Source organism: Phalacrocorax aristotelis, chromosome 2, assembly GCF_949628215.1.
Source record: "Phalacrocorax aristotelis chromosome 2, bGulAri2.1, whole genome shotgun sequence".
NCBI classification, from domain to species: domain Eukaryota; kingdom Metazoa; phylum Chordata; class Aves; order Suliformes; family Phalacrocoracidae; genus Phalacrocorax; species Phalacrocorax aristotelis.
In genome coordinates, this window is record NC_134277.1 from 153288959 (window position 1) to 153314117 (window position 25159).

At 41.2% G+C, this 25159-nt stretch overlaps 1 protein-coding gene across 10 annotated transcripts in view; it reads right to left on the reverse strand.

The window, feature by feature from the left end:
• Positions 1-827: 827 nt before the first annotated feature.
• Positions 828-25159, reverse strand: part of TNFRSF11B (TNF receptor superfamily member 11b) — a 102433-nt gene continuing 78101 nt past the window's right edge. For all 10 annotated transcript variants that reach the window (XM_075085653.1, XM_075085659.1, XM_075085662.1 and 7 more), the window contains 5 exons: positions 17171-23038; positions 7381-7750; positions 3655-3849; positions 3107-3331; positions 828-1958 (listed from right to left, as the gene is read on the reverse strand). In XM_075085653.1, coding sequence (XP_074941754.1) covers positions 1570-1958; positions 3107-3331; positions 3655-3849; positions 7381-7750; positions 17171-17200 — 1209 coding nt within the window. In that variant the 5' untranslated portion in view covers positions 17201-23038 and the 3' untranslated portion in view covers positions 828-1569. The remainder of the gene's footprint in view (positions 1959-3106; positions 3332-3654; positions 3850-7380; positions 7751-17170; positions 23039-25159) is intronic.

Below are 25159 nucleotides of genomic sequence, written 5' to 3' on the forward strand. Positions count from 1 at the left end.
GTACGCTCTGTAAGGAGAGCACTTCTGATGAGCATCTATCATATCTACCAGGAATCCCCTTATTCTTTGCTTCAGATCCTCTCATCTGTAATAGAGGAATATTTGTCACACCAGGCTAAATGCTGATGGCTTTTCCTTCCTTTACTCAAGGGAAAAGAATATGTTGAATACTCAAGCTCTGTATGTGGTTTAGAGAACAACAAACCAAGAGCACAGTCTCCCTCTGCAGCCACCAAAGCCTTTGGCTTGCACTGTGAATGATCACTGGTCCTTAAAATTACATGAGCTTTTGATAGCAACACTCTTACACACCCCATTCCCTTTTTTTGGGGCCCGCCTCTTTGCAGGTGCCTCATTCAGTAGCTGAGGGCAATGGTAAATGATTTTTTTTTTTTAATGTGACCTCTCCGTGCTCCCTTCCTTTAAACATAGTGGCAATATGTGAGGCTTTCCAAGCCCGTCAGGGCCGTGCATCATCTTTCCTCCATGAAATTACAAGCTGTGGTTAGGGCAAAGGTTGTGAGCTCTCCAAGAATGACACCAGGCCAAGAGTGGTGCTGGGCCAAATGCGTCTATGGCGTTGTAATCAGTTGTATCGCAACCGCCTGGGCCCTCTGACCTAGAACCTTTAATATGTTTTGCCTTCTTTTACACCTGCACAGTGACCATGAAAAGCCAGTGCTGGTCAATATTTACTCGGCTCACATATTAACTACTAGACCAGACAGGCAGTAGAAGAGAGCCAAGCCCAAGATAAGGCACGAAACCCACATGGTCTGTCTTTGTTATTAGTTTCCACTTCAGAGTCAAGAGTAAAACACCAGTCAAAAAGTAAACTGAAAAATTTAATTGTTTTATAAAATAAGATTATGAAATTCTATATAAAAATCCAGCTTCTTAAATATGGTACATTCACTTCCTCACAGAATATTTAAATATTCAGGTCACTTACGCTATATTTTCACTGTATTTGAGTTAATACAATTGGATAAATTAAAACATCCCTACCAAAAGATACCACAACTTATACAAATAAAACTAAGCAATAATACCTTTTTAAATACAAAATGTAAAGAAATTAATAACTCTTAGAGCATGCTACAAAATTTTGCCAGAAAAATATATGGGATCATTTTTGTTTAACTAGAAAATATACAGTGTGTTTTAATTTCTCTTCCTAAAATTCAGTCTCATACAATTTCCATTTAACTTAATAAATATGTACAACAAAAAATGTTTACTCCTTGAAGAATATAAATAGCAAATACTGTAGTAGAGCCTGGTCTGGCATTCTTTTTTCACCTAGTGACTATAGTGGGGCTTTTCAACTCTGAATGTGCAAAAATGCAGAATCAGGCTCTTAGTGTTATCAACAGGTTAATAGCTTTTACAAAAGTGATTTTGTGAAAAAAAAAAAACCTCCAAAAACACTGCAAAAGACGTAGACCTATTCCAGTCAGGCATTTCTATAAATAGTAAGACATAATGTTGGGAAACAACATTCCAGTTTAATTACTGCTGGCAGTAATTAGGGAAAAATAGTCAGTGGAGAATGAAAAATATCTTGAATTAGACACATCTTACTTTCACTGATTTAATTTGGTTCCCTATCATTTCTAAAAAGAGTTTCTGGTATAATCTATACATTGTAAATCTGTGAAGAAACTTTATCACCTTCTTCAGACTTTGGATGGTTCGTTTCGGGAAGTGGTATGTTTTCAAGTGCTTCAGTCCATACATTAAACCTTTAATGGTGTCTTGGTCACCATTCTTTATTCTCCACAGATTGAGAAGCTTCAGAACTTGCTCTGTAGGTTGACATAGTTTCATTGTGCGCTCGATATCTTCTTTTCCCACTTTCTTGCCTGGTAAGCTTGCCATCAGCATGTTGAGGTGTTCAAAGGTGAGGTTCGGGTGGCCAATATGCTTTAAGACACTATTTTCGCAAAGGTCGATATCTGTAGAAACCGAAAAGAGAGGTAAGTGCAATGCATTACAACTTTACCAGGGCCTGCAAAAAAACTTCCAAAATTTGAAGGTGAATATTCCTTCCCAATTTTTTTTTTCACTTTATTTCAAATAATTCTCTCATCAATACTTTCCTTAGGCTCCAATTATGAAAGGCACTTAAGAATTTAATTAACTTTGCAAATACAAACAGCCCCAAATTACAAACAAACTTCATAGCGAATATTTATTGCTATCCACTTGTTTCATCTATCTTGTAAAATGCTCTGCGTATGTGATAGGAATCCTAATATTTGGTTCTAATGAATGAAGATTTTACTCTTCTTCAGAAATGTCTAGGTGAGCTTTGCTAAAACAGTAATTTTGGCTTTTGAAGTATTCCAGGCACTTCACAGTCTGGCATAAGCGTACATAGAGAAAAGGAGAGGAGGGAAATAATTCCTGCAGCATTTTTCAAATCTATTGAGTGGACAAAATGTCGTTTGGATGTGGTGGTTGTTGATGGTGGCTTACATGAAAAGAGTCGGCCTGACTCTCATAAAAACCTTGGTGTTAACACTGCAGCACTATTTCACCTTTGACACCTGTCTTGGCAGATTCAGCCCAAACAGAGCGGTGAATTGGCATGACAAATAGGTATTGGAAGGCAAAAAGAAGGGGAAGCCTGTCTGTATATTCCTCACTCCCATGCGTTGCCATTCCGTGAATAGATGTCCTAGTCCCAGCTGTCAGTCTCCACTTTACAGAAAACAAATTGCACTCTCAGTTGCAGGCACCCAGCTCCCGCTAACCTCAACAGCCACCACTCAGATGTAACAGTGGGAAACGTTTTCCCCATTTGATCAAAATTCTTCATACGTTCTGCAGCCTCAAAAGGGGACCTTGGCTGTGACACCACATGCTCCCATGGGGGCTACAAGTCTGGGAAGAATTCAGTTCTCGACTGAGCAGGAGAAGCTGAGTTCTCTTCCTGCTTCCTCTTGACTTCACTGTGGTTACTGCATCAATAAATCTCAGTTAAGCCCTGCAGGTCCTCCTCAGAGCATAACAGGTCACCAGGAGGTATTCGATCCCAATCAATTTTTAAAATGCCATTTAGAAGGTTGTTTTTAATATATGTGCTATCAAAATAAGGTACCTTGAATAATCTTCTTGACCATATCCTGTTCTTTGTTTTGCTGCTTCCATAATTTCAAAAGCTGGAAGGTCTGCTCTTGAGAACTGTGCCTTTGTTTAATCCTTTCGATATTTTCTGTGCTAACCTTTGTCCCAGGCAAACTGTCTGCTAGTATATTCAGCCAGTTAGGTGTGAGATGACTAGGAACAGCAAACCTGAAAAAAGCCTCCTCACACAGGGTTACATCTGAAATGAGAAAGTGAAAAAGAGTAAGTCAATTGTTCTGATCTCTGTTACCCTGCTTGTCTCTGGAAAAAAGAGCAAGTAGCAAGGATGAAACGAAAAAACACTTAAAAAACAAACTAAGAAGTGGTCTTTATAGTACTGTCACTCTCTGTGCTTGAGTTCCATTTGGTCTGACCTACAATAATTAAAACTCTACTATGGCCATCACCACAGCAGGCAAATGGCTAACAAGCTAGATGTTTATATCATAAATGACAATACACTAATTTTAACTGTAATTTAAGGTACGTTTTCAGAGCACTTTTCCTTAATATGATACATACCTAGTCCACATTTTTGAGGTGCCGTATCTGTATTTTCCTGACAGACATTGTCACGAAATGCATTTCCCTTCAATGCTATTTTGAAACCCAGTGCACTACAGTTTGTGTGCTTTAGACAGGCTGCTTTGGATGATGTTTCATTCGAGAAATAATCTTCTGGACATCTCTTACATACAGTGTCACTCTCAGGCGTGCCTGTGGAAATAGGAAAACAATGCATCCAATTACATATAACCTCAACTGTGGAAGAAAAAATGCAAGAATACAAAAAGAAAACAAAATATTCCTCCCCAAATTGTCATGCTTCTGCTTTTCACATTTCTGATCTATGAAGGAATCACACTTAGAAGAAAAAAAACCACTTTAATTTTTAAAATAGAGATTTAATTTAGTAAGGTAATATCTCTAAGTCAGTAATTACTTGAGTCTATTCAGACATTAGATGATGTCTGCCCTTCATCCTTCAGCTGTACAAATATTCTGTGAAATAATCAAATGGCACAAGACACAGCTCTAAATTGTACTCTGTAATATCTGCCCAGAACCCTACTCAAATGCATTACTTCAGTTCTAGCTAAAAATTTAACCCGACTAAATATCATCTAAAGACCCTCTGAAAAGTACCTGCCCTGCTCAAATATTAAATTATAAATGAAAATAGAATTTCAGTAACAATTTTGAATTTTTTTCTGGGCTTGAGTAAAATAGAATTTAAAGCAAAGAAAGTAGATTATCCAATAAAGCAAAAATATTTAATATACATACATATGGTTTGCTTGGTATTTTACTTTCATAAAGCATAGTTTTACTTCAGAATCAAATATCTGACACAACAATAGAATGACAATATATGGTTCTATCACACGGACAAAGAGGAAGAAAATTAATGCATGAAATCTGAAACAATGCAAACAGTCTAACCACCAGTGGCAGGAAAATAACAGCACCAATAAATGTTGTATATTCACTCTTAATTCATCTTTATTCAGCCAACGTTTAAGCGAGTGCCTAAAGTCTAGTACCTAATATTGCATAACTGAGCATGAATTTAAGCACATGCTTGAGATTATTCAGAAATAATTGGAAATTATATTTGAATAAGAAAATGCCTCCATCTAGTGTATTTTGGAAGTATTTACATGTGGGTGCTTATTTTAATACTAGCTTTTAAGTAAATTTTATTTATTTTGGGCATTTCCTTAGACAAAAAGAGTACAAATCTCCAGTTTTCAACCAGCTGTGAAATAAAGAATAATACTTGCCTACACCCCACCTAGCACTTCTTTCATCAGACAGCAAGTGAAAACAAAGAATTTTTTAGTTGTGCATCTGAAAACCAGAGACCCCATATATTGCCAACCCCCCAAACCCTCTGCTTTCTGCAGCCAGCGCCCAACCCGCAGCAGCAGCGTCAGCCCTTGTGTTTTCTAGCACAATGTGTGCTGCCTGCGCCTCTGGGCTGTACAAAACTCCAGCCAACACCTGCACCTGAGCAGGCAGCTATTAGCTTTGCTGAGAAGTCTGCATTCTTAGCAACTTTCCCTGCTACAGACACACTGCTGTTGTGTTCTACCAGGGAGGAAGGGGAAGAAAGGAGAGTCCCTGCAAACGGCGTGTCCCTCTGCCCAGAGCTTCCCACGTAACCTTTGTGGTGCAAAAGGGAAATAAACTGGGTAATCCATCAGCGTTCTCAGGGTTGAGCATAAAGTCACCTCCCAGCTTTGCCAGGTTCTTCTTCGCTGCTTATCTGGCTGCTCTTGTTCAGGGCACAAACGGCTGCAGCCCAGCCGCCCTCCTGCCGCTCCCTCCAGTTTGGCTGGAATCCCCCATCCTCCCCAAGGAAACGGCAGCTGCCGCCGGGCAGATAGTGCAGCCTCGCAGCAGCACTGCTTCTCCAGCACATTGCTGCTGAAAACCCTGCCACGTACAGCCCCAGCCACAGCGGAAAGGAACAAAACCTTAATCTACACTCGCAAAAGGGGACTACCAAAGTAAAGTGATCAGCCCAACGTAATCGTGAGTGACCGGCAGTGGGGAAACAGATTTCTAATGCTTTAAGCTTTGGATGAGACACTGGACCACACCATCTCCCTGTGCGGCAGTGGAAGCATATTTTTCTACACTTAGGTTTTATTTCACCTGATTTTACACCATTGTAAAATTCAAGGCTATCATATGGCAGAAAGTGGGACACAGTGTGGTCCATGCTTATTAAATTCCTATTCGATGCCTCACCTCAAGAACTGGCTATTGACACAGGGGAAGGCAATTATTTTTACAATGTTTTCATTCCTTGTTTGAGGTCTGCTTGGGTTTCGCTGGTTCATTCTGATGGTCTTTTGGAAACCAACTTTCCAATAAATTACACAATTCGACCATTTATCTTCTCCCAAAGTTTGTTTCATTTTGAACTAAGGGATTTAAATTTGTCTGCCACAGTTTCACTGTGCTCACAGGGACACAGCAGGCTGGTTGCTCAGAGAATTTATATGTCTGTCTTTGCTTTCCAAAAGGGCTTTCTGAGAACTTTGTTTCTGTCCCCTTTTGACTTGCTGCTGAGGTACAGTGGAACCTCATTAAGCCAAGTCCCTGAGTATAACGACTTAGGTTTATAATATGGAAATGCGGTAGCTGCCAGTGGAAATGCTTAGCAGTGGCAAGAGCATCAGGGTTGTGCTTAGTTAACCAATTACTAGGGAAATAGTGAGCAGCTACAGCAGCAGCATTACTCCTTACATCAAAGTTGTTCTCCAATGAGATGTTCATAACGCGAGAAAGGACTCCCGACCTGTCATTCAGCATAGCTCTAAAACGTATGGGCCAGTCCACGTGTTTCTCACTGCGTATATGTAATTCCTAGGGAAGCAATTCTGTAGTCTGGAGATTGGTTGCCTACAGGCTCATGTCTAATATGCTTTGATTTTCTGTATTCCCTTCCTCAGGGCTCTTCTCCAGGCAGTTATCAATCTCCGGTACAATGACAGTTTACAATTCTTTCAGGCTGTATTAAATACTGGAGCTAAACTGGGCCATGACGTTTGCCAAATGATAAATGGTGTATTTTGTTTTGAGAGAAGAACTTATTATTGGTTTAACAATTTATGTTGTCTTAAATGAAGAATACTCTGCACTGAAAACTGCCGCTTCGCTCTGTATCCCCACCAGACACAGCACAATGCTGGCCTGCTTGACAAAGAAACGGTTGTTTGTTTGATAACAGTTTCCCTAAGAGTTCCACTTAGGATGCTGATAATTAATTATTACCAGATATTGCTGTGATGGTAGAGCTATATTAATATTGTTATAATTACACACTTGGTGTCAAATACATAGTGCTCCTGGTGTTTGTCAAGATATAGAGTTGCTTGAAACAGCAGATTTCAAAACGAAAAACATTATTATTTATCACACACACAAATACTACATTCCAAATAATGTTCCTTTAAAAGAGGCAATCCATCATGTTTCTCATTAGAGTGCAATTTGCTACATTTGCTACTGCCATTAAGTTATATATTACAGTAGGAGCAGGGTATTCCACTGGGAAATGTTCCTTTGGCTACAGTCCAAATGATGCAGGCTAGGAACAGGTTCAATTGGCTTTACAATTTACTGTCCTGTAATTTCATCTGGATGAGCCTCTTTCCTAATCTTGTAACTGCCACGAGTCGTCGACGTGCAGGAGAGCTCTAATTAAGTCTGTGCATATTGACAAGCGGTACATACCTGCCTGTGCAACACCAAATCCAGGAGGACACTCTGTGTGCTTTAAACAAAACTCAAGCTCCAAGTATCTGCCTTCGACACACTCGCAGATGCGGTTCTGCGTGCTGCTGCACTCCTGCTTGACGTACTGCAGCTCTTTGCAAACGGCGCTGCAGTACTGGCATTCATCGTTGCTGTTCCATTCTTCGGCGTAGTACTGATCCGGGCACGGGGCACACTGCGTCGGGCTGGTGGCTGTACAGTGCTGCTTTACATAGCTCCCAGGGGGGCACTGGTCACACAGCAGCTGACGAGATGTCCCTGGGTCGTAATGGGGATACTTGGGGGGAGAGTTGTCCTGGACGGTCCACTTAACAGAGATGTCCAAGAGCTAGGAACAGGAAAATAGAACATCACTTGCTTTAGTTCTGGGGAGCACCGTGGTCACAAAGAAACCTATATTTTAATGACTTTATGAGTCTAATCATGTCGCTACCATAAAAAAGAGTGTTTATGTTGGAAATCTATAAAATATTAGCCAGCTTCCAGACTCTCCCATGTCTATCTTAGAATGGGAAAAATTTAGGATCTTATCCAGCAAATCTTCCCAACCTAAGCACTTGCTTATTCTTCCAGAGATGTAGATCCTATTCTTCTCCCATTTACACCCTTTCAGTATCACTGGGCAATGACCTTTTACTGCCTGGCACCAGAGAACCTGGCCTATTAGTTTCATTGGCAACATGCTCGATGTAAAGCAAGGTGGGGACTATGCACTGCTGTGTTCTTTAGCATCAAGTACTTCAGATGCAAAAGAAATGGTATCTGAGCACACAAATCCAACCAGCATACGGCACCATTACCGCAGATACCTTTAAAGGTGATTCCTTACAGTCTTTCTTCTTACCAGCAATGAATGGCTTGAACAATATAGATTACTTTTTAATGCCTTCCATTTAATCTTGCACTGAAATGCAGCAGCCCTGGGGATAAAACGTGGCAGCTACGTCAAGTATGAAGATGCAGCTTCAGACAGAGATAAAGAATGCTGTAGTTTATGCAGGGGACATTAAGGATTTAATCACATGAGCTGGAAGAGGCCAGGCTAGTGCTTTCACTTCACGTCTAAAACCACAGCCTTACGGCTGTCCTGGGACCTGGTTCAGTACCAGCACACGTCGTGACTGCTACTCTCCTGCTTCCTGCGACAGTCTGCTTTTCTGGTACCATTTGGGATCTAGTGATCTGAGATGACCCTGCCCTCTGCAGAGACAACCTCCACATCACATCATTCTGGTCTTGTAACTGAAAATTTGGTTCTGTGATTGCACCAGCCTATCAAAAAAATAACTCTCAGGTTTACTTCCTATGCACCGCCCCAAGCCCCATGGGCTCTGCTGGCAGCTCACTCTCTCCACTGAAAAGCCAGCCCTACCCCAGCACTGCGTGACCAATGTACCACTTCTCTTCCAAAACTTGTACATTTTACAAAGATGTAATAAATGAAGATTTGAATCTCCAGTCTCCAAATGAAGATTTTTTTTCTATGCATCCATTCAAATTATAGATCCAACTGACTTGTCTTTGTTGCTATTTTAATCCTAGTCAGCTAATACAGAGTTGCCAATTCAATTTCAAGAAGGTATTTTCCTATTTTCCAGTGCAGGTGTCCCCAAAGTGTAAGTGGAATTAACTCTTTTTATTCATTCAAGCTCTGTGTTTCCTAAAGGGGCTTCATCTAAGGGCCTCACTTCTGCCACAGTACGGCACTTCTTAAGTAACAGTCTTAGTAAGGTTGGAAAGGAAAATTTAATCATTCATCTGCATTAACTCAAGTTACAGCATTTGCACCAAGTAACATTAGGTGATTAAGAAAATATTTTTCAGTGCGTTGTCCTGTTGCCTGTTTATGAACCTACTTTTTCACAGCTACACTTAGGTTGAAGAATGAAATGCAGATAGTGCGGATAGACCCCACAGCCTCTTCTAGTTACCCTTAACTAAACCACGTAATTTGTCCAATCTGTGATTTCTATAGGTGGAGGTCCCACTTTTTCTTGTGGTCTCAGTGCACAATCTCTTCCACTGTGAGAAATTCTTTATTACTTATTGAAGTCTGATATACCACTCCATTTTTCTTAAATGACTGGATCTGTTTTATGTGATCTATTTAACAAGAGGGTGCGGCACATTTTTTAATAGTGAATGGCTTTCCATTGATGAAAAATGCACCCACCCTTGGTAAATCTACAGCTATTACTCTAGTAATAAGGAAGTCCTGGTAATCCCATTAATTGTTGATGTGAACAGCCAGGTTTTCTTCTATAGTTTTTATTTAGTAATAGATAATACAGCATCCCAGAGTCCAAGACTCACACGGACACATACATTCCCTTTGCAGGACGCAACAGATTGCAATATGCAGCACAGATACTACAAAGACAAGCATCAACCCATATTTCATGCAGATGTCTGTGGAAATGCAGGTGAAAATTTTGAACACTAATGAACACCTTAATGGAACGTGTGTGACAACGTTTAGGGACAGCAACCAGCCATGAGGGCAGCTCGTCCTCATGCAGAAACGCCAGTTTTCCCCGCAACAATCCTCAAGCCGTCACTGTAGCAGAATCTGCTCCTCTGGGCCATGCCTCTGCCCTTGGTGACACGTTTTTCAGGTGCTGAACAGTTACGTGGACCATTTCATGACTACTCCTTTGCCCTCTGCAACATGCAGGAGCAAGAACAACAAGATCTGCTCTATTTTCCTTACTCAACCATTTACACTGTAAAACATATATGAAGCACGTGAGAAGTTTTGCTGCAGGGGATGATTCAGGATTAAAAATAATTCAAATTCAATAATCAGGGTACGAGAGCATGGGATTTTGTAGGAGAAAAATGGAGGCCCTTGCTTCCTGAAGAACCTACAGCTATATGAAGCAAGCTAATAAAAATTTAAAACAATCCAACACAATTTGACAGAAATTTATTTTTAAAATGGAGCAAAAAAATACATGAACAATATGTGTGTGAGGCCATGTGAAGTTTTGCCTTTGGAAGTACCAATAGCTATGAACCATTAATGGCAACCAGAATATTATCAATCGAAATGAGCGTAACCCATAACCATAACAGTAGGATTAATAAATCAGTATCACTAAAAGGATGCATTTGATATTTTCTTTGTGTTTTTAAAAGAAAAGCACACCACCCCTGTCTTCCTTTCTTTCCCAGAAACACACATTAAATAGCTGAGGAATCCTTCCATCAGTGGATGAGCCATATGCATGCAGGATCCAACGCTTCTATTTACTAAACAATTACAACAAAAGATTCTGCAGTCAAATTAAAGCTATAAATGCAATCAGTATCTCAGTATTTAACCAGAACATTTTATACATAATTTTAAACATAGAGCAGGATTACCATTACTATTACTGTTTGACTATTATGATCCTAGCAGTACAGTGAGCTGTGCAACTCATTCCTATTGGACATTGTAAACGGTTGAGTTCAAAATGTTACTTGGCAAAGTAATGGAGGAAAACAATAAAGGGCTATTAAACATAAACATCACCTTTTGATCAGGAAATCCCAAACCACAAATTGCTTGAGTCTGGAGGAGTGTTTTGGAAAAATATCACTATTTCTCTGCCTTTTTTCTTTCATTTCCTCTATGCATCAGCTATCAATGCCTCCCATAGACAGCATATGAGGCTTTTTAGGGCATTTTTTCTAGGTTATTTTTCCTTAGACCTAGTACAGCCATTAGTATGTTGTTAAGTACATTTCTAGACTCCAATCCCCAACACCACACTTCTTCATAAGACTACTGTAAGTCCCTTAATAATACTTAAGAGAACAGACTGCAAGATTGTCTTCTATGCAGATTGAAAACACCTAGCACACGTGAGTATTCTGAATATTAATATGAAACCTGAAAATCAGCAATCTGTTTTTCAGAAGTTTTGTAAAAATGCAGGAAGAATGATGGAAGGTAATGAAGTATAACTTTTACTAGTTTTACTGCAGCAACTTGGCACAAACAGAACAAAAAGACTCTTCTTCCACCTCACAGAATAAGCTAGATGGGAACGTCACTGAATTGTTCTTTCTCCTGGCCTGAGACACACTGAATTTGTGCTTACATTAGCAAGTTAGATCACCTGTTACAGCAGATTTGGAGAGGAAAACAGATGGTGCTGAGCACCTGACATCCCCATTATGCATGATTCAGAGGGGGTATTTTGGACTAACTTCAGTCTGCTCTCATGGAGTGAGTATGCATTTGTGGTTACAGTGCATCTGGTGCATCTCTGGAGTCCATCTCTGGATTTACTTTCATCAATCCAGTTTACTTTTGTAAATCCACTTTGCATACTCCAAGTCTGCTCTGATGTGCAAAATAAAATACAGTAAATAAGGAGAGGCCCTTCAAAAATATGTTCTCAAATCAAATTAAAATTGTAATTAAATCCATTTTATGTCATTCCTGACATTCCTCTTCCTAAACTATGCTGAGAACAACTTGGTAGCAGATTCTCAGCCACATAAAACCTCTGATTGACGTGAATGCCCACACCTAAAGGCAGGCTATGGACTAAAGACCCGAATCTCTGCTGTAAGAAATATCACTGTTTGAGCACATGAAAATGCCATGATCAGAACTTACTAGCTCTGAACATTGGACTTCCGAAAAGCTTCACAGAAAGCAGAGTTTCTCCTATAATCATGCTGGCACTGGCCTGTTTTGCTCTTGCTGGAGAAGGCGGCAGGTTCCAGTTTGAAAGGGGAAAGAAAGTAGAAGCCTGGCTTCAGTTTACTGGATTCAGAAGTAGGGGCAACGAGCATGTTCACCTTTTAACCCTTAAGAAACCAAAGATGGAGTCTATCAGTGTCTCTCAGTGCTACACTTGGCCATAGTCACGGATTTGTCATTCAGAAGACTGTGTAAAATTCTGTTCGTCCTCGCTTAGGAAAGGTTCATTCAGCCTGGAAGAGGTACAGAGAAAGTTTAGAAGGAAATGGAGAGCTTCATCTTGAAGAGGATCTTGACTTGTTCAATAGCTTGGCAAGGCAAAACAGTACCTATAGATTCAGTGCAGATAGACAGTGAACATAGGGAGAAAGAAGAACTTTCTCCATTAAAGGATGTTGCTGGCAAATGAAAAGGGGATTCTCTCATCGGAGGAAGTTTGGGAACAGCCTTTACTGAGAAGCAGGTGCAAGAAACCCAAGTAGTTTAAATATAGGTCTCAATGCATTTCTGAAAGTAAATACAACAGTTGGTTTCCTGTAAAAGCTGGGGAACAGACTGGAAAGAGTTAGGAAGTTTCTTTCAATTTTAAACCCTGAGCAAATCCTTTATATCCTAACACCAATGGAAGCCAATCATACTCAATATCTTGGTCATCTCAACAAACCAACTGCTAGTCTGATTCAGAGCACGCTCAGTTGCAAATGGTTTTGCTAAGGGTAGTGAAATGCAAGGCTCAATTTAAAAAAACAATCCCAACGGATGTTTTTGTTTTTTCCCTCTATGTGTATGAAATGCTATCAGTAACAAAATAATTACAGAAAACCAAAACCAAACCAAAATCTAGTATCATTAACTACATCCATCAACCTATTGTGTGAAATTCAGTTCTAGTGTCATGGGCTCGGTTCTGAAAGGACTGAAAAAACTCAGTCCTCATCCATCTCCCTGGGCCAAACCCTGGGTGGCTGTCTCCTTATGAGGAACTGGGGTGAACTGCAAATACTGAAATACAAGTGTAGTGTAAGCCAGTGTCATGCAAGTAAACACCGAGAACATACTCAAAATGAGTTACCCAAGGTTAAAAAGCAAATCTTTGACTGTGTCACTCAACACATTTGGCCTGAAGCCATCTTTTTCCATACCACCTTTATGTCAGCATACACAATGCTAACATAAAAGGACTATGCACTCCATTTATTTGAGCCCTTAGAAGATGCTTTTGAAAGAGAAATAATGTGATTGTAAAATTTCATTTCAGATCTTGGGCATGAAAAAAGTACACGCCCCTTTTCTTTCATCTTTAAATGTAAGGCAAAGAGCTGCTTGCTTTTTCTTGTTGAATTAAAATGAACTGGAAGACAAAGCACATAAAGCAAAAATCCTTCAAGCATCATCCCCTTAAATCACTGCTTTGTGAGAGAAAAGAAAGTGGCTTTTCAGCATATGAAAATATTATTATATAGCTTGGCTTTGTGGTTTTGGGTTGTAGACCAAAGGAGAATGTTTAAATTGCTGAGAAAGATAAATCTGTTTCTGTTTTGCATTCCACAACTATTCCGAAGCATATTTTCCTGTGTGATAAATAATCATTCAAGGCATCTGTCAGATTGCTCCTAGTGTTTGCATTGGGTTCAAAGTAAAACCTCACAACTTTCCTACTTTGCTTTCTACACAAAGTATTTGGACAAAGCTAAGACAGGAGGCCTTCGCTTACCCTCAGCCCTTAGGCAGAATGCCTCACTGAAATCATGCACAGACCCCAGAGAAATCCCAGTGGCAAAATATAGCACCAAATGATATTAACAAGGTCCCCCTAATCAATAGCTTGTCAAATCAACACAGTATCTCTAGATCCAGTATGTGTCATGTTGGATTAGATCCACATCCATCTATTGCAAAAGATTTGTCACCTAGGGAGAAATGACTCCCATCATCTGGAAGTTACTCAACTCTCATCCTCCTCACCTCGCTGTTCTGGGGAGGGCTTCATGCAATCACCAAATTTAACTTCTTTGGTCCAACAGCTGTGCAGCACTGCTTACCTGTGAGTCGCTGCAGGCTCACTTAGACGGCAGCCCAGCCGTAGCACCCTTTGGCAGACCACAGCTGAGTGTCAAGAACACAACGAAAGCTAAAATGGAGTCTTTTTCACTGGTTTGAGTTTAGCTTATAAAGCTGTTCCACCATTGTGCCAACTACTTCGACGCAATCCACCCACTTTGGACATAACAGGACCTACTTTTGTATGGAAGATGCTTTATAAAGCGGAGGCTGCTCTTTTACATAAGGAATATAACTAGTGACTCTCCTGAGCCACCTGTATCTCAAACTGAGGCTATCAACCACTGTCTTCATTTCTCTGCCAGTAAAGCGATCTGTCAACAATTCAAATATCATAGAGACTCTGTAAGGCACCATTAGTTGTCATTCACAAAGCAGTTTAGGGGTGTAAACTATAGTTTACTTTTTGGTGGTAGGAAAATGACATTCAGTCAGTTTTGTGTCTTATCAAATAAGTGCTAAACTGGAAGTCTTCGTTTATATGAGTTACATTTGCCTGGGAGCTTGTGGAGGGAGAGAGCAGAAAAGCCTAACTACCTACTCACCAAAAGATGTGTCTTAACCCATGACTCAAATTTTGGAACATTATTCACCAGAGTGACACCAAGATTTAGAGATAACCCGAACCTGGGATATTACCACCAATGACTACAGTCTGCCTTTGCACTGAACAGCATTGCCAATAACTGCCCATCTAGCTAGAGAAACAGTATGTCCAGTACTATGCGCAAACAGGTGTTTTTCTTCAGGAAGACCATCATAGTAGTAAATCTATTAGCATAGAAGTTAAACACAGAAGTTAAGAAATTCAAGTTTCTGTGAGATTTGAACAGGGGATGTTATTTAAATTGTGACAATATCTTTTAAAAATTCTTCTGGTAACCTTGGTGTTTTATTTTTAACCAACACACATGCAGACAGACAGAAGGAAAGTCAGACAGAAAGATAACTCCTACCCTCGCGGGCTGCAAAGCCACTGCTGCCTACACACAGCAAACCCAACAGGCCGGCCAGAAAAAGCATGTCACATGCGCCCAGAGATCCAAAATAGAGAAAGGTCAAGCTGAAGGGTCAAGATAGTTACGTGACAAGTAATGAGATCCAGCTCTGGGGAATTTCTTTCAATTCAGTCTGATTTCAAAACGCTTGTCTGTTTGTAAGCATTTTTAGTGTTCCATTCCAGCAAACAACACAGACGCATGCACCACCACAGCAGGTCCCCTTTCTGAAACCTTAGCAGAGAGGCCAAGGCTGAAAGTACATTATGTCCAAAGACATAATAGGTATTTTTAGGTATGGTGTCTCCAAACCAGGCTTAAGGTATGTGAGCCAAACACATACAACTCTGAACTGCTATAGTGCCTCTTACCAGTGTTCTTATAAAACAGGTACTAAAACTACTTTCCTGAGCTCTAGCACATCTGACAGTAAGTACTTAAACTTCACTGACAGTACTTAAACTTCACAATAATTTTAAATAAATTGCTTTTAAATAATTAAAAGAAAGAGTTGAATGATGAAGTTCTCTGGTATGTACCTCCTGCCACTGATGTATTTCAGCTCCGAGACTCATCTGCCAGAGGATTATGCTAAACTTCAACAAACTCTATTACTTTACGGGAGAACATGGACAGGCACATAACATTTAATCAAAACCAGAATACTGATGTGATTATTTCATGACAGCCACAGATAAGAAGCCACACTGATAACAGGCTATTGCTGAAATTCCCAAATTAACTTCCTGTGCTTTTATACAGACCAAGAAGGCACAACATCATACATCAGATGAAAAAGTTGTCCTGCGTTTCAATTTGCTGACCACAAGCCTGACAATTTTTGCTTCCCTTGCACCATTAATTACTTTGGTTTGTTTCTCAAAAAGCTCTTTCAGAAAGTTGTACAGAGAGTAATAAACATGCATTACTCATCGGATCCTGGAAATCTCGTTGCATTTATAAAAAGCTTTCCAAATAAAAGGATTTCAGTTCTAACTCTCTGCCACAACATTAATGCCACTGTATTCACCAAAACATCCCAGGAACAAGTTACGGCGCAGGCATGCATAACAGCCTGCTCTGAATATTACTTTTTAATGTTTTTCTTTAAATGTTTTCTTATCCAAAAGATGAATAGCCTCCCAATAGATGTTACACAGTATCTGCCTGTACGCAGGTTTTAATTAATCTGACATCATATACAATTCCATATGGCTAAAGGGATTAAATGACATTTTGAAAGATTTACTGCACTGCTAACATCTCTAAATTTGCGTCTGGAAGCATCCTGCTAAATCACCAAGTAAACAAAAACTTATTAAGGCAGGGGCTTATACTGGATTTAATAACATAACTTTTTTCTGTAAAATAGCTACTGACACAGCTACTAATTCATTACTTTCTTCCACATGAAGCTGAATTTTCTAAGCCAAAACAAGCACCGCACGCTCGTGCTTTTTTCTGGAGTTCACAGTGGTTTTCCTGGGTAAGGAAGCCAGCCCAGTATCTGAGATACTGACAGTGCCACTGTAGCAACGATTACAGAGACAGACGGGGATGGAGCTTTTATAAATCAAAACCAAACACCCCAGACTACCGTTTCTAAATTCATTCCTAGATACAGTGTTTTCTGTCAGCCCAGTACAATGAAGCCTTACAAAAGGAGAGACGAATATAGGAAAAAAGGCAAAAGAAAAGCAAATCATGCCACTACCTTAAGAATGGGATTAAAATCCCTGCTGCCTCCCTGGAGCTGGACATGTCCGTCGCACTCCAAACCTCACCAGGAAAGCTCGGCGTGATGAAATGAAAAGGGTTTACCAAGAACACGGAGAGGAGGCAAAAAAAAACCCCAAACCCAAAAAATACTGCAAACAAGAAAAACAAAACAAAACAAAAAAACCCAGAAGGAAAGCTGTACGTCTTTACAGCCTGATCTCTGAAGCTGTAATGCATCTTAAAGCCTATCTACCTCTCTGAAGGGACTTACCACAAGCGTGCAGCACAGGAACTTGTTCATTGTGGTCGGTGGAAGAAACCTCAGCGAGCTGGGAAATCAGGCAGAGAGTCAGCTCCTGCTCCAGCCTCCTAGCAGCCTGCTTACATCCCCCAACATTAAAGACACGATATATATATAGTCCCGGTGTAACAGGAAGCTTTGGCTCGGCTTTGATCACTCATTCCCTACCATGACCAAACTTTTCTCTCTCACTCTCTCTCTCCCCCTCTTTTTTTTTTTTTTTTTTTTTAAGGAACCTGTAAAACTTGATGACTTAATGGAACCCTTTGAGTGCTCTAACCACAGACTGGAAAATGCAAGAGGGAGTGTCAGGGGCTGGCCAGGGGAGGGTTTAATTGGGCTCTGTCTGGCTGTCTGGCTGCCTCCCCCTCCTCTCCCCTGAGCAGCTGGCTTGGAGGGGAGACGGTGCCCTGGGCTCACAGTGGCTCCCTCGGTGCTCGAGGCTCACAGGAGACATGGTTAAAAATCACTGCTGGAGGCCGAGCCCAGGGCGCCACAGCAGCGCGGCCACCCGCTCCCAGGCCCTCCAGCACACGCCGGGCTGCCGTTTCCTGGGGAGGAAGAGGGTTCCTTTCGGCTCGGCTCCCCAGGGGTTTCTAGGGAGGGTATTGGCGGGTGAGCAAAGGCCAGGGAGGGGAAGGCTGAAGGGAAGGAGGATCCCTGCCGGTTTCCCTTCCCTGCTGAGGCCGGAACGCGAGGCCCAGCCCGGCTGCCCCTGCTGCCTGCCAAGGCAGGCCTGCGCGACCTGACGGGTGTCTGGCTGCCTGGGTCGCCCGCCAGCCAGCACCAGCCCTGAGGGGCTTTGCAAGGAGGAGAGACCTGCAGGAACCATACGGGCCTTTTGCATGTGCGGTTGTGATTTTTCAGTGGCAGAAAAAGGGAAGGGTCAGTGTTTTCAGCAAACCCTTGCCCACAGGGGAGGCCCCACTCGGGCCTGTTCTTCATTCCTCCACTTGCCATGCAGACCTTTTGGTTAGAAAAAGGCATTTTTCTAAAGCCATAGGATTAAACCCTGCTGGTCTTGCCTCTCTGGATTTCTCAGAGGGATCCCTGGAAGCCCTGGGGAACCTGCTTGTACCAGGCGCAGAACTGAGCACTGCTTCCCAAGCTAAGGTGCGACAAAAGGATTTCTTCTCCCAACCTGCAGATATTCAGAAAGTGATTATGGGAGGCTGTGGGATCCCGGGGTAGAAGCCAAACCCAGATGTGCCTCCAGTTTTCACAGATGGTTTTCTCTCCCTTTTCACAGGCCAGACCAAAACCTCAGCTCTGGATATTCCAGCTCTCGAGCATTTGAAATCTGGGGCCCATGCTGGCTCTGGGTTGTGCAGTTTTATCCCTTTGAGTCACAAGGCCATGCAGGATTGGCAAAAGACTGAGGTGGAAAAAGCCTGCATATTGTTTCACAAAAATTCGGTTACGCTAAGTCAGGAAACCATCATTTTCTAGATGGACAGCCTCGCACATTCCTCCTTACACATCTGTAACTCTTTGAACACCCATCAAGCGTAACCTAAGACTGAAACAGATGCAAATTACACTCGTCAGGATGATAAAATCTCAAGACATTTGAATCAGTGATGAGTTCTTTGCAAGAGATGATGTGAAAACTGGCATGGAAACTCTACCACCTGAGGAAGTATTGCTGGCATCTGTCGGGCAGTAGCCACCACTCAGCTACTATTGCACCTTGAATGGATGCTGTAACTGGTCCTGTAATCGTTTCAGAGCTTTTAGTACTTTAGTATCTATTGTCAGAGATATTTATGAACATACTGCCCAGATAGAGGGACAGTACTGCCAATAAACAGGATCTACCTCTACAATTCTACATTTTTGTTTTGGGGTATGGGGAAGGACTATTTTTGAAATGACCATTTTCGACCACATAAGGGTAGCTGTGCGTGATACAGTATTCTCCATATAGGGACCAGCTTTAAGTGTCAACTAGAATGTTATAGCAAGCCCACCAGCAGAAGTTATTTAAGCCAAACTAGCTTTATTCCCCAGCAGCCAAGAGCTGGACATGGCAACGTGTCTTTTCTCCTGACTGGGAACAGCAAGCTTTAGTGTCAACTCAGCGGTCGCTGGGAGGTGGGTGAGGCTGTTTACTTCCTGCTCAGATACAGCAGAAAGAAAAGCACCAAACCTATAGCAAGCTCCCTGTGGTTAACTGACCAGTGTAACACAATTTCGGTTGGTTTTGGATTGGGCTGCGTCTTCTCATTGCTGTTGCCAGCCATAAATACACAACATCCAGCTCTCTAGAGAAATAAAAATGTAGCTCATAAGCCTGTGTTTAAACAGGTTAATGTGTATTGAGAATACTGTTCGTATCAGAATTTTCTGGAGATCGAAATATTTTATTCCATGAAACAGACTAGAAAACAAATTAGAAGACCATTAAAATCCTTTACCTGAAAAATGTCCATGGTTAAGAAGTGGCACTGTCTTCAACACATCTGCTTTGTGCATACTTGTATTCAGAGTTAGATTTTCTGATCTGCTTGAAAAGACGTTTTACTCCCATAAGCAGTGAAAAAACTGACACAGGTTAGTGAGAAGAAAACATATCCTTCTTGAGCTCATTCAGCTAAATGGAAGGGGGCCAAGGTGGATCTGTTTCAGTGAGGAGAGCAGGTTTGGATAGATGCTAAGGAGCCCATCATCTTAATGATACATAAACATGAAAGTTTCAACTATCTAATCTCATTGGAGTCTGTGGAGCTGGCTGTGGCTGTTAGGAGGGAACTGTATAGTTGTACTTAGCATGTTTGATCTGGAAATCACAAATAGACAATAAATACAGGAACCCACACTGCCATTTTTAGTGTCACTTTTCAAAGAAGAACTGTGCTTTAACAAGGTTTAAACTGTAGTTTGAATGTTTTCACAAGTGCTTTACAGCATTGCCACTTTGCCTTTGGGAATTAGTTAAGATGTGCTTTGCAGAACATGGAATCATAGGACAAGGCAGTAAACCCTGTAATAAACACTTGTCCATGCTACAACCAAGCTGTTCTCAGCAGTGTTTAAAAGAACCACGTTTGTGACTACATGCCATAACAGCGAAGGGACACAGCCCAAAACTGGTTTGTAAAAGTTAAGTCCCTTTAATTATTCATTATCCATAACATAGGTTACAACATGTAATGGGGAAAGAAACTAAAAAAAAAAAAAATTGGGATTTTTTCTTTTACTAACAAACCTGATATAGGAATTAAGTAGTCTGTTTCATGTTCCAGGAATATGACTATCTCCTTTTAAAAATCATTAGTTAAAAGTGATGCAGGAACAGCCTTCTAGCTAACAGAAATGGTTCACTGCAACTTGTAACAGTACGCAAAACTGGAGAAGACAGACAACTTTCACTGGGCAGACCAAAAGTTACTGATACCCCATTGCCTTGGGTTTGCAATGACGTGCTTTGGTAGGACATCAGCTTATTGATTCAGTAGTAGTCATATTTCCAGACAGATATTTATCTTTCCCTGTTTTTTATCCTCACTATTTGTATGGCTGTCCTGGATGTTATGATTGTTATAAATCTATTTTTGTTCCCATGCATCATTATAATCACCAGGTCTATAAATGGCTTTGCTCTTTCAGCCTGTCTGCTATCTGGAAAAACTCACAAGTCCAGACCAGTGAGTTGGTGCTGGCAGGTGAACACTGTGTAGCTGAGTCATCTCAATATATCAGTGTGATGTTTATTGAGCCCAAGCAACAAACAGTGGGAAGACTGTGGCTTCAGGCTTGGGACTCAAAGTTCACCACACATTGCATTTAGAGAACACTCAGAGCTTCGTCATTACCAGATTTCTGTCAAACTAAGGGGAAGAGGGATCTCAAAAAGATCAATTGCCTCAGAAAGCAAACATATTAGTAGCTGCAAGAATGAAACAATCTGATATTCCACCATGCTGCTACAGCAGTCCCTTAGAAATTAATCTCTCTGTTTAAATTGTAAGAGTTGATGATCTGAACTATCCTGGGAAAACTTTGAAAAAAAGAGGTTTAAGGAAAGCTGATAATCTGTGAACAGCGTAGTGGTTCAGGTAGCAGGAAAGTGTATTTCAAATTTCAACAAAGTAGGTGAAAACCCCCTGCAATATTTCCCCACCCTGCTTCTCTCATATAACTCAGAAACCATGGGGAAAAGATTTCATGCCAACATATACTGAAGGAAGAGAAAAGGTATTTAGCTAACAATGTTGTCAGGAGAAAACTTATACCTAAGTGGTTATCTTTGTTGTAACTGTGTGGCTTGTTTTATCTTGTAAGTGGTTTTGCCTCTTTTTTTTTTTTTTTTTTTTTTTCTTTTGATTGAGACCTTGGCTCAGTTTGTAAATCTGAGGCAGATACGAGGTGCTAATATACCACAAGGAAAACCTCACTTGTCAAACTATGTATCCAGAGAAGGAAGGATGGAGCCTGTCCTATCAAAACAGAAGTTGATTTGGATTATAGGATTTGAAGGTTGCAATGGTGGAACTGAAAAAATAGGGTTAGAGAATGTGTATAAAGTTACCAGCCATAAAAAATTAAACACAAACGCCTCCTCCAACTTCAAAGTGAAGAAAGCCTTATATCCAGAGGTCCCTTCCAACCCCTACTATTCTGTGATTCTTTGGGCTTGACAAGCTAGGGAATTAAGTCAGTTTGTGAACCTGAAAAGTGCTGGTTCCCTGTGTGGGCACCCTTAGCTTGCAAATAACATTATCTTCTCTAGCCCTCTTTCAAAGTGGATTCATACGATATCACTCATCTGGATTTGTGAATTTTTCAGGTTGTGTAAGCAACCTGAAACAGGTAGGATCGGACTCCTAACCGGCATCTGAAGATGGTGGTAGTTGAGAGCAAGCCCTGTACCTCTGTATGGGGTCCACCAAACTGCTGCATTTTAGATCTGCATCCCAGCCTGCTTCACAGTCGCTCTGACCTACAGGCAAACAACCGCAAGCATAAGGGATGCTGGAGGGCTGGGAACTGAGAAATGGCGGTTTCATTTAGTCATTCTTGCCTTGGCTTTTTTGGCCTTGAATTTCTTCCTAACTTGATCTCTGTGGCATCAGGAGGTTTCTTGCAATTATTCAGACCGTTCAGTCACTCAGAAAGCTTTAAGGTCTTCTGAAAAACGCAGCTGTAACCCCAACCATTTGATAAGAAGGAATTCATTATTCCTGGAATCAACATTTCCAGTTAACACCAGTACTCCAAAAGAGACAGCACATACTTTACCGAAAGCTACGGAAACTGGAACTGAAACAAGACAAGCTTTAGCCAGTAAGATTTTCTGGCTAACAGGTTTTTCTTTTTTGTCTCTACTAATTTGCTTGCTACTCTGTAATTGAAGGTCACTGGTTAAGGAAAATGGTCCCGTTAGCTCATGAGGAGCAGCTGTAATTTCACTGCTTTCAGTCTGACTTCATTGTGTATATTTGGGTGGTATTAACATAGCACCAATTTTCCCTCCTTCTGGTTTTCCACATACACAAGGATGGCAGGCCAGCAACGATGCCGTGCTCGGCCTTCAATGAATTTTGCATGGATATCTGAGGGGTTTTAGTGACATTCTCAGAATTTAAATCTCTCAGACACTGGGTTCATTCAACTGTGAACCAGCTATTGGCTTGTGCAGCTTGATGGGCAGCCTGTATCATTTACATCCAAATGGTTTCACCACCTGTGGATTGCTAGGCTCTCCCCTTCCAACCAGAAAAGTAGTTAAAAACAGTTATCATGGAGGAGAAGTAGTTTGCTGCTTCTTGGCACAGGACCTTGGCTGCTTCTTGTAGCAGTAAACCTCTCCAGCAGGGACATTGAATGCCGAAGAATCTGAAACACAGGCAAGACAAGAGACTGGAACCTCAAGTGTAGACTTTACTGAGGTCGGACAGCAAAGCATTGTGAGAGAGTACAGCCTTTTAAGGAAATCAACACAAGTAAGAATATTAAGGATAAAAGTGGTATTTTTCAGCTGCAAATATCAAGCAATTTGTATGTCAGTCCTGTGAAGTATGTAGATAACATTACAAATCCAGTCATTGCAGACACATAAAGCATTGCTTGTGCCCTTATTTGTAGAAAGTTTCTGATCTTGCCCTCTGGCATATCAGTACCATGGTCCTTTAGGCTTCTCCAACAGCCTCTCCCTTTCCCACTGAATTGAGTCAAAGCATCTTGTCCACACCTTTGAGAGAGACATGGTCCTTTCCCTTCCTAATTATCTTCATGTGTCTCTTTCATGTGGCTTCTGTTTCGTTCACCATGCCACGGAGGCCAGCCTCAGTTTGCCCATTTTCCCACACCCATCTCTATGTCTTCATTGGTACTGTGCTCCGTTCATAGGACACCCTTCCTGAATGAAGTTTGAAGACACTCTACTTTCTAGTCCATCCATGTTCTCTGAGAGCAACCCACTGCCTGTGAGAGGTGAGTGTCTGAGGGGCAGGCCAGGCAAGTATAAAGGAAGATTTTTTTTTTTAAGTGTATGCAATATATGTGTGTATACATGTTATAAAAATGGAATGTACTTCTCTGCTGTCTACTTGCTATATTTTTAAAAACATTTTAAAGTTTCTTAAGAAAGTATGCTGCCTTCCTTGGACTTTGTGCAGCACCACCCTCAAAAAGCCCCACTTATGACTATACACAATCCCAATAAAGTAACGAAATCAATAATGAACGCCTGATGTTTCCTCCCCAAAACAGCTATCAGAATTTATTTGAAATTCCTTGTACAGTGTCAGCTCTGCAGCTTCTGGCTTCAAAGGAAGTGTGGTGGTGCAAGCCAAGAAAAAAAGGAGGGACCTTTGTGAAGTTACACAGAAGGAATATGCAATTTGTGGATGATGGCAAAAGTCACTCGGAAAGCTTGCCATGTCCCTGCAGAAATAGCACTTGCTCATGTACAAATGCTCTGAAGCACCTTTTAGGTACTTTTGCATGTGGCCAAACTTCAGGCATAATAAAGCTTTTGTCCTTTTCTTGGCCAAGACGGTTGAAAACTAAAAAAAGGAGGGGGGAGAAGGTGGAAGGAATTTCAGCCTCCTCAGGAGATGCATTCCAGCCGGCATGGACTGCGCTACATCCTCCCTGGATGATCCAGCGCATTCCTTTGTTCCCTCTGACCAGACTTTCTCTTTTGTTTAGTCCGTCAGTGCCCCACAAAGTATATTTTACCTCCTTGGCAATGTGGAGTGCATTGCACAGTCCTTGTCTCCTAGCTCTGAAGTTTCCCCAGTTCTAGCATTTTTATCACATGCCGCTCTTTACTCACTGTGTTAAAAGAACTATTAATTATTGTTATTAATTTCTCTTATTCTGTGCTGACAAGTGAGCTAAATTAAGCTTTGGTGGAAGCTAAACTAACTGTCAGCTTCATGCATATGTATTCTCCATCACCATATGCGCAGCAGGGTGGCACCCTGAGAGCAACAGCACAAATTCCAGCGCTTCACCCAGCAGGGACCAGGGTCTTTTACAAAGATTGCCCAGAGACAAGTGACTATTGTCCACAAGGCAATGCTGTTGATTTAAAGATTTTGCTTCTATCATACGGTGCCTCAGTTAGCACTGTGGCTTTGCTGTATTTCATGCAATGTGCATTTGAAGCGTTGGATGTTTGACTTTTCTGTATGTACGTGTGTGTGTAAGATGTACCTCTTACTTGAATCCACCTTTATTCACCCTTCTAAAAAATTGTAAGCTTCCCTCTCAGCGTTCTTCTAAGCTTGTCTGCTCCCAGCATTTGGGGGATTTTGTCTTTGATGCTCCCCCTCAACTTTCTAGCCTCTGCATCTTCTTTTTGCATGGGGATCTTCATATACTTTCATATTTCTAGAGATACTAGAATTCTTCTGGCCTGCTATCAAAGTAGGCAATACAGCTTTGTACTGTGAGACAATTTTGCCTATTACCATGTTCCTTTTGAATGAGGATTCAAGAATATCACTA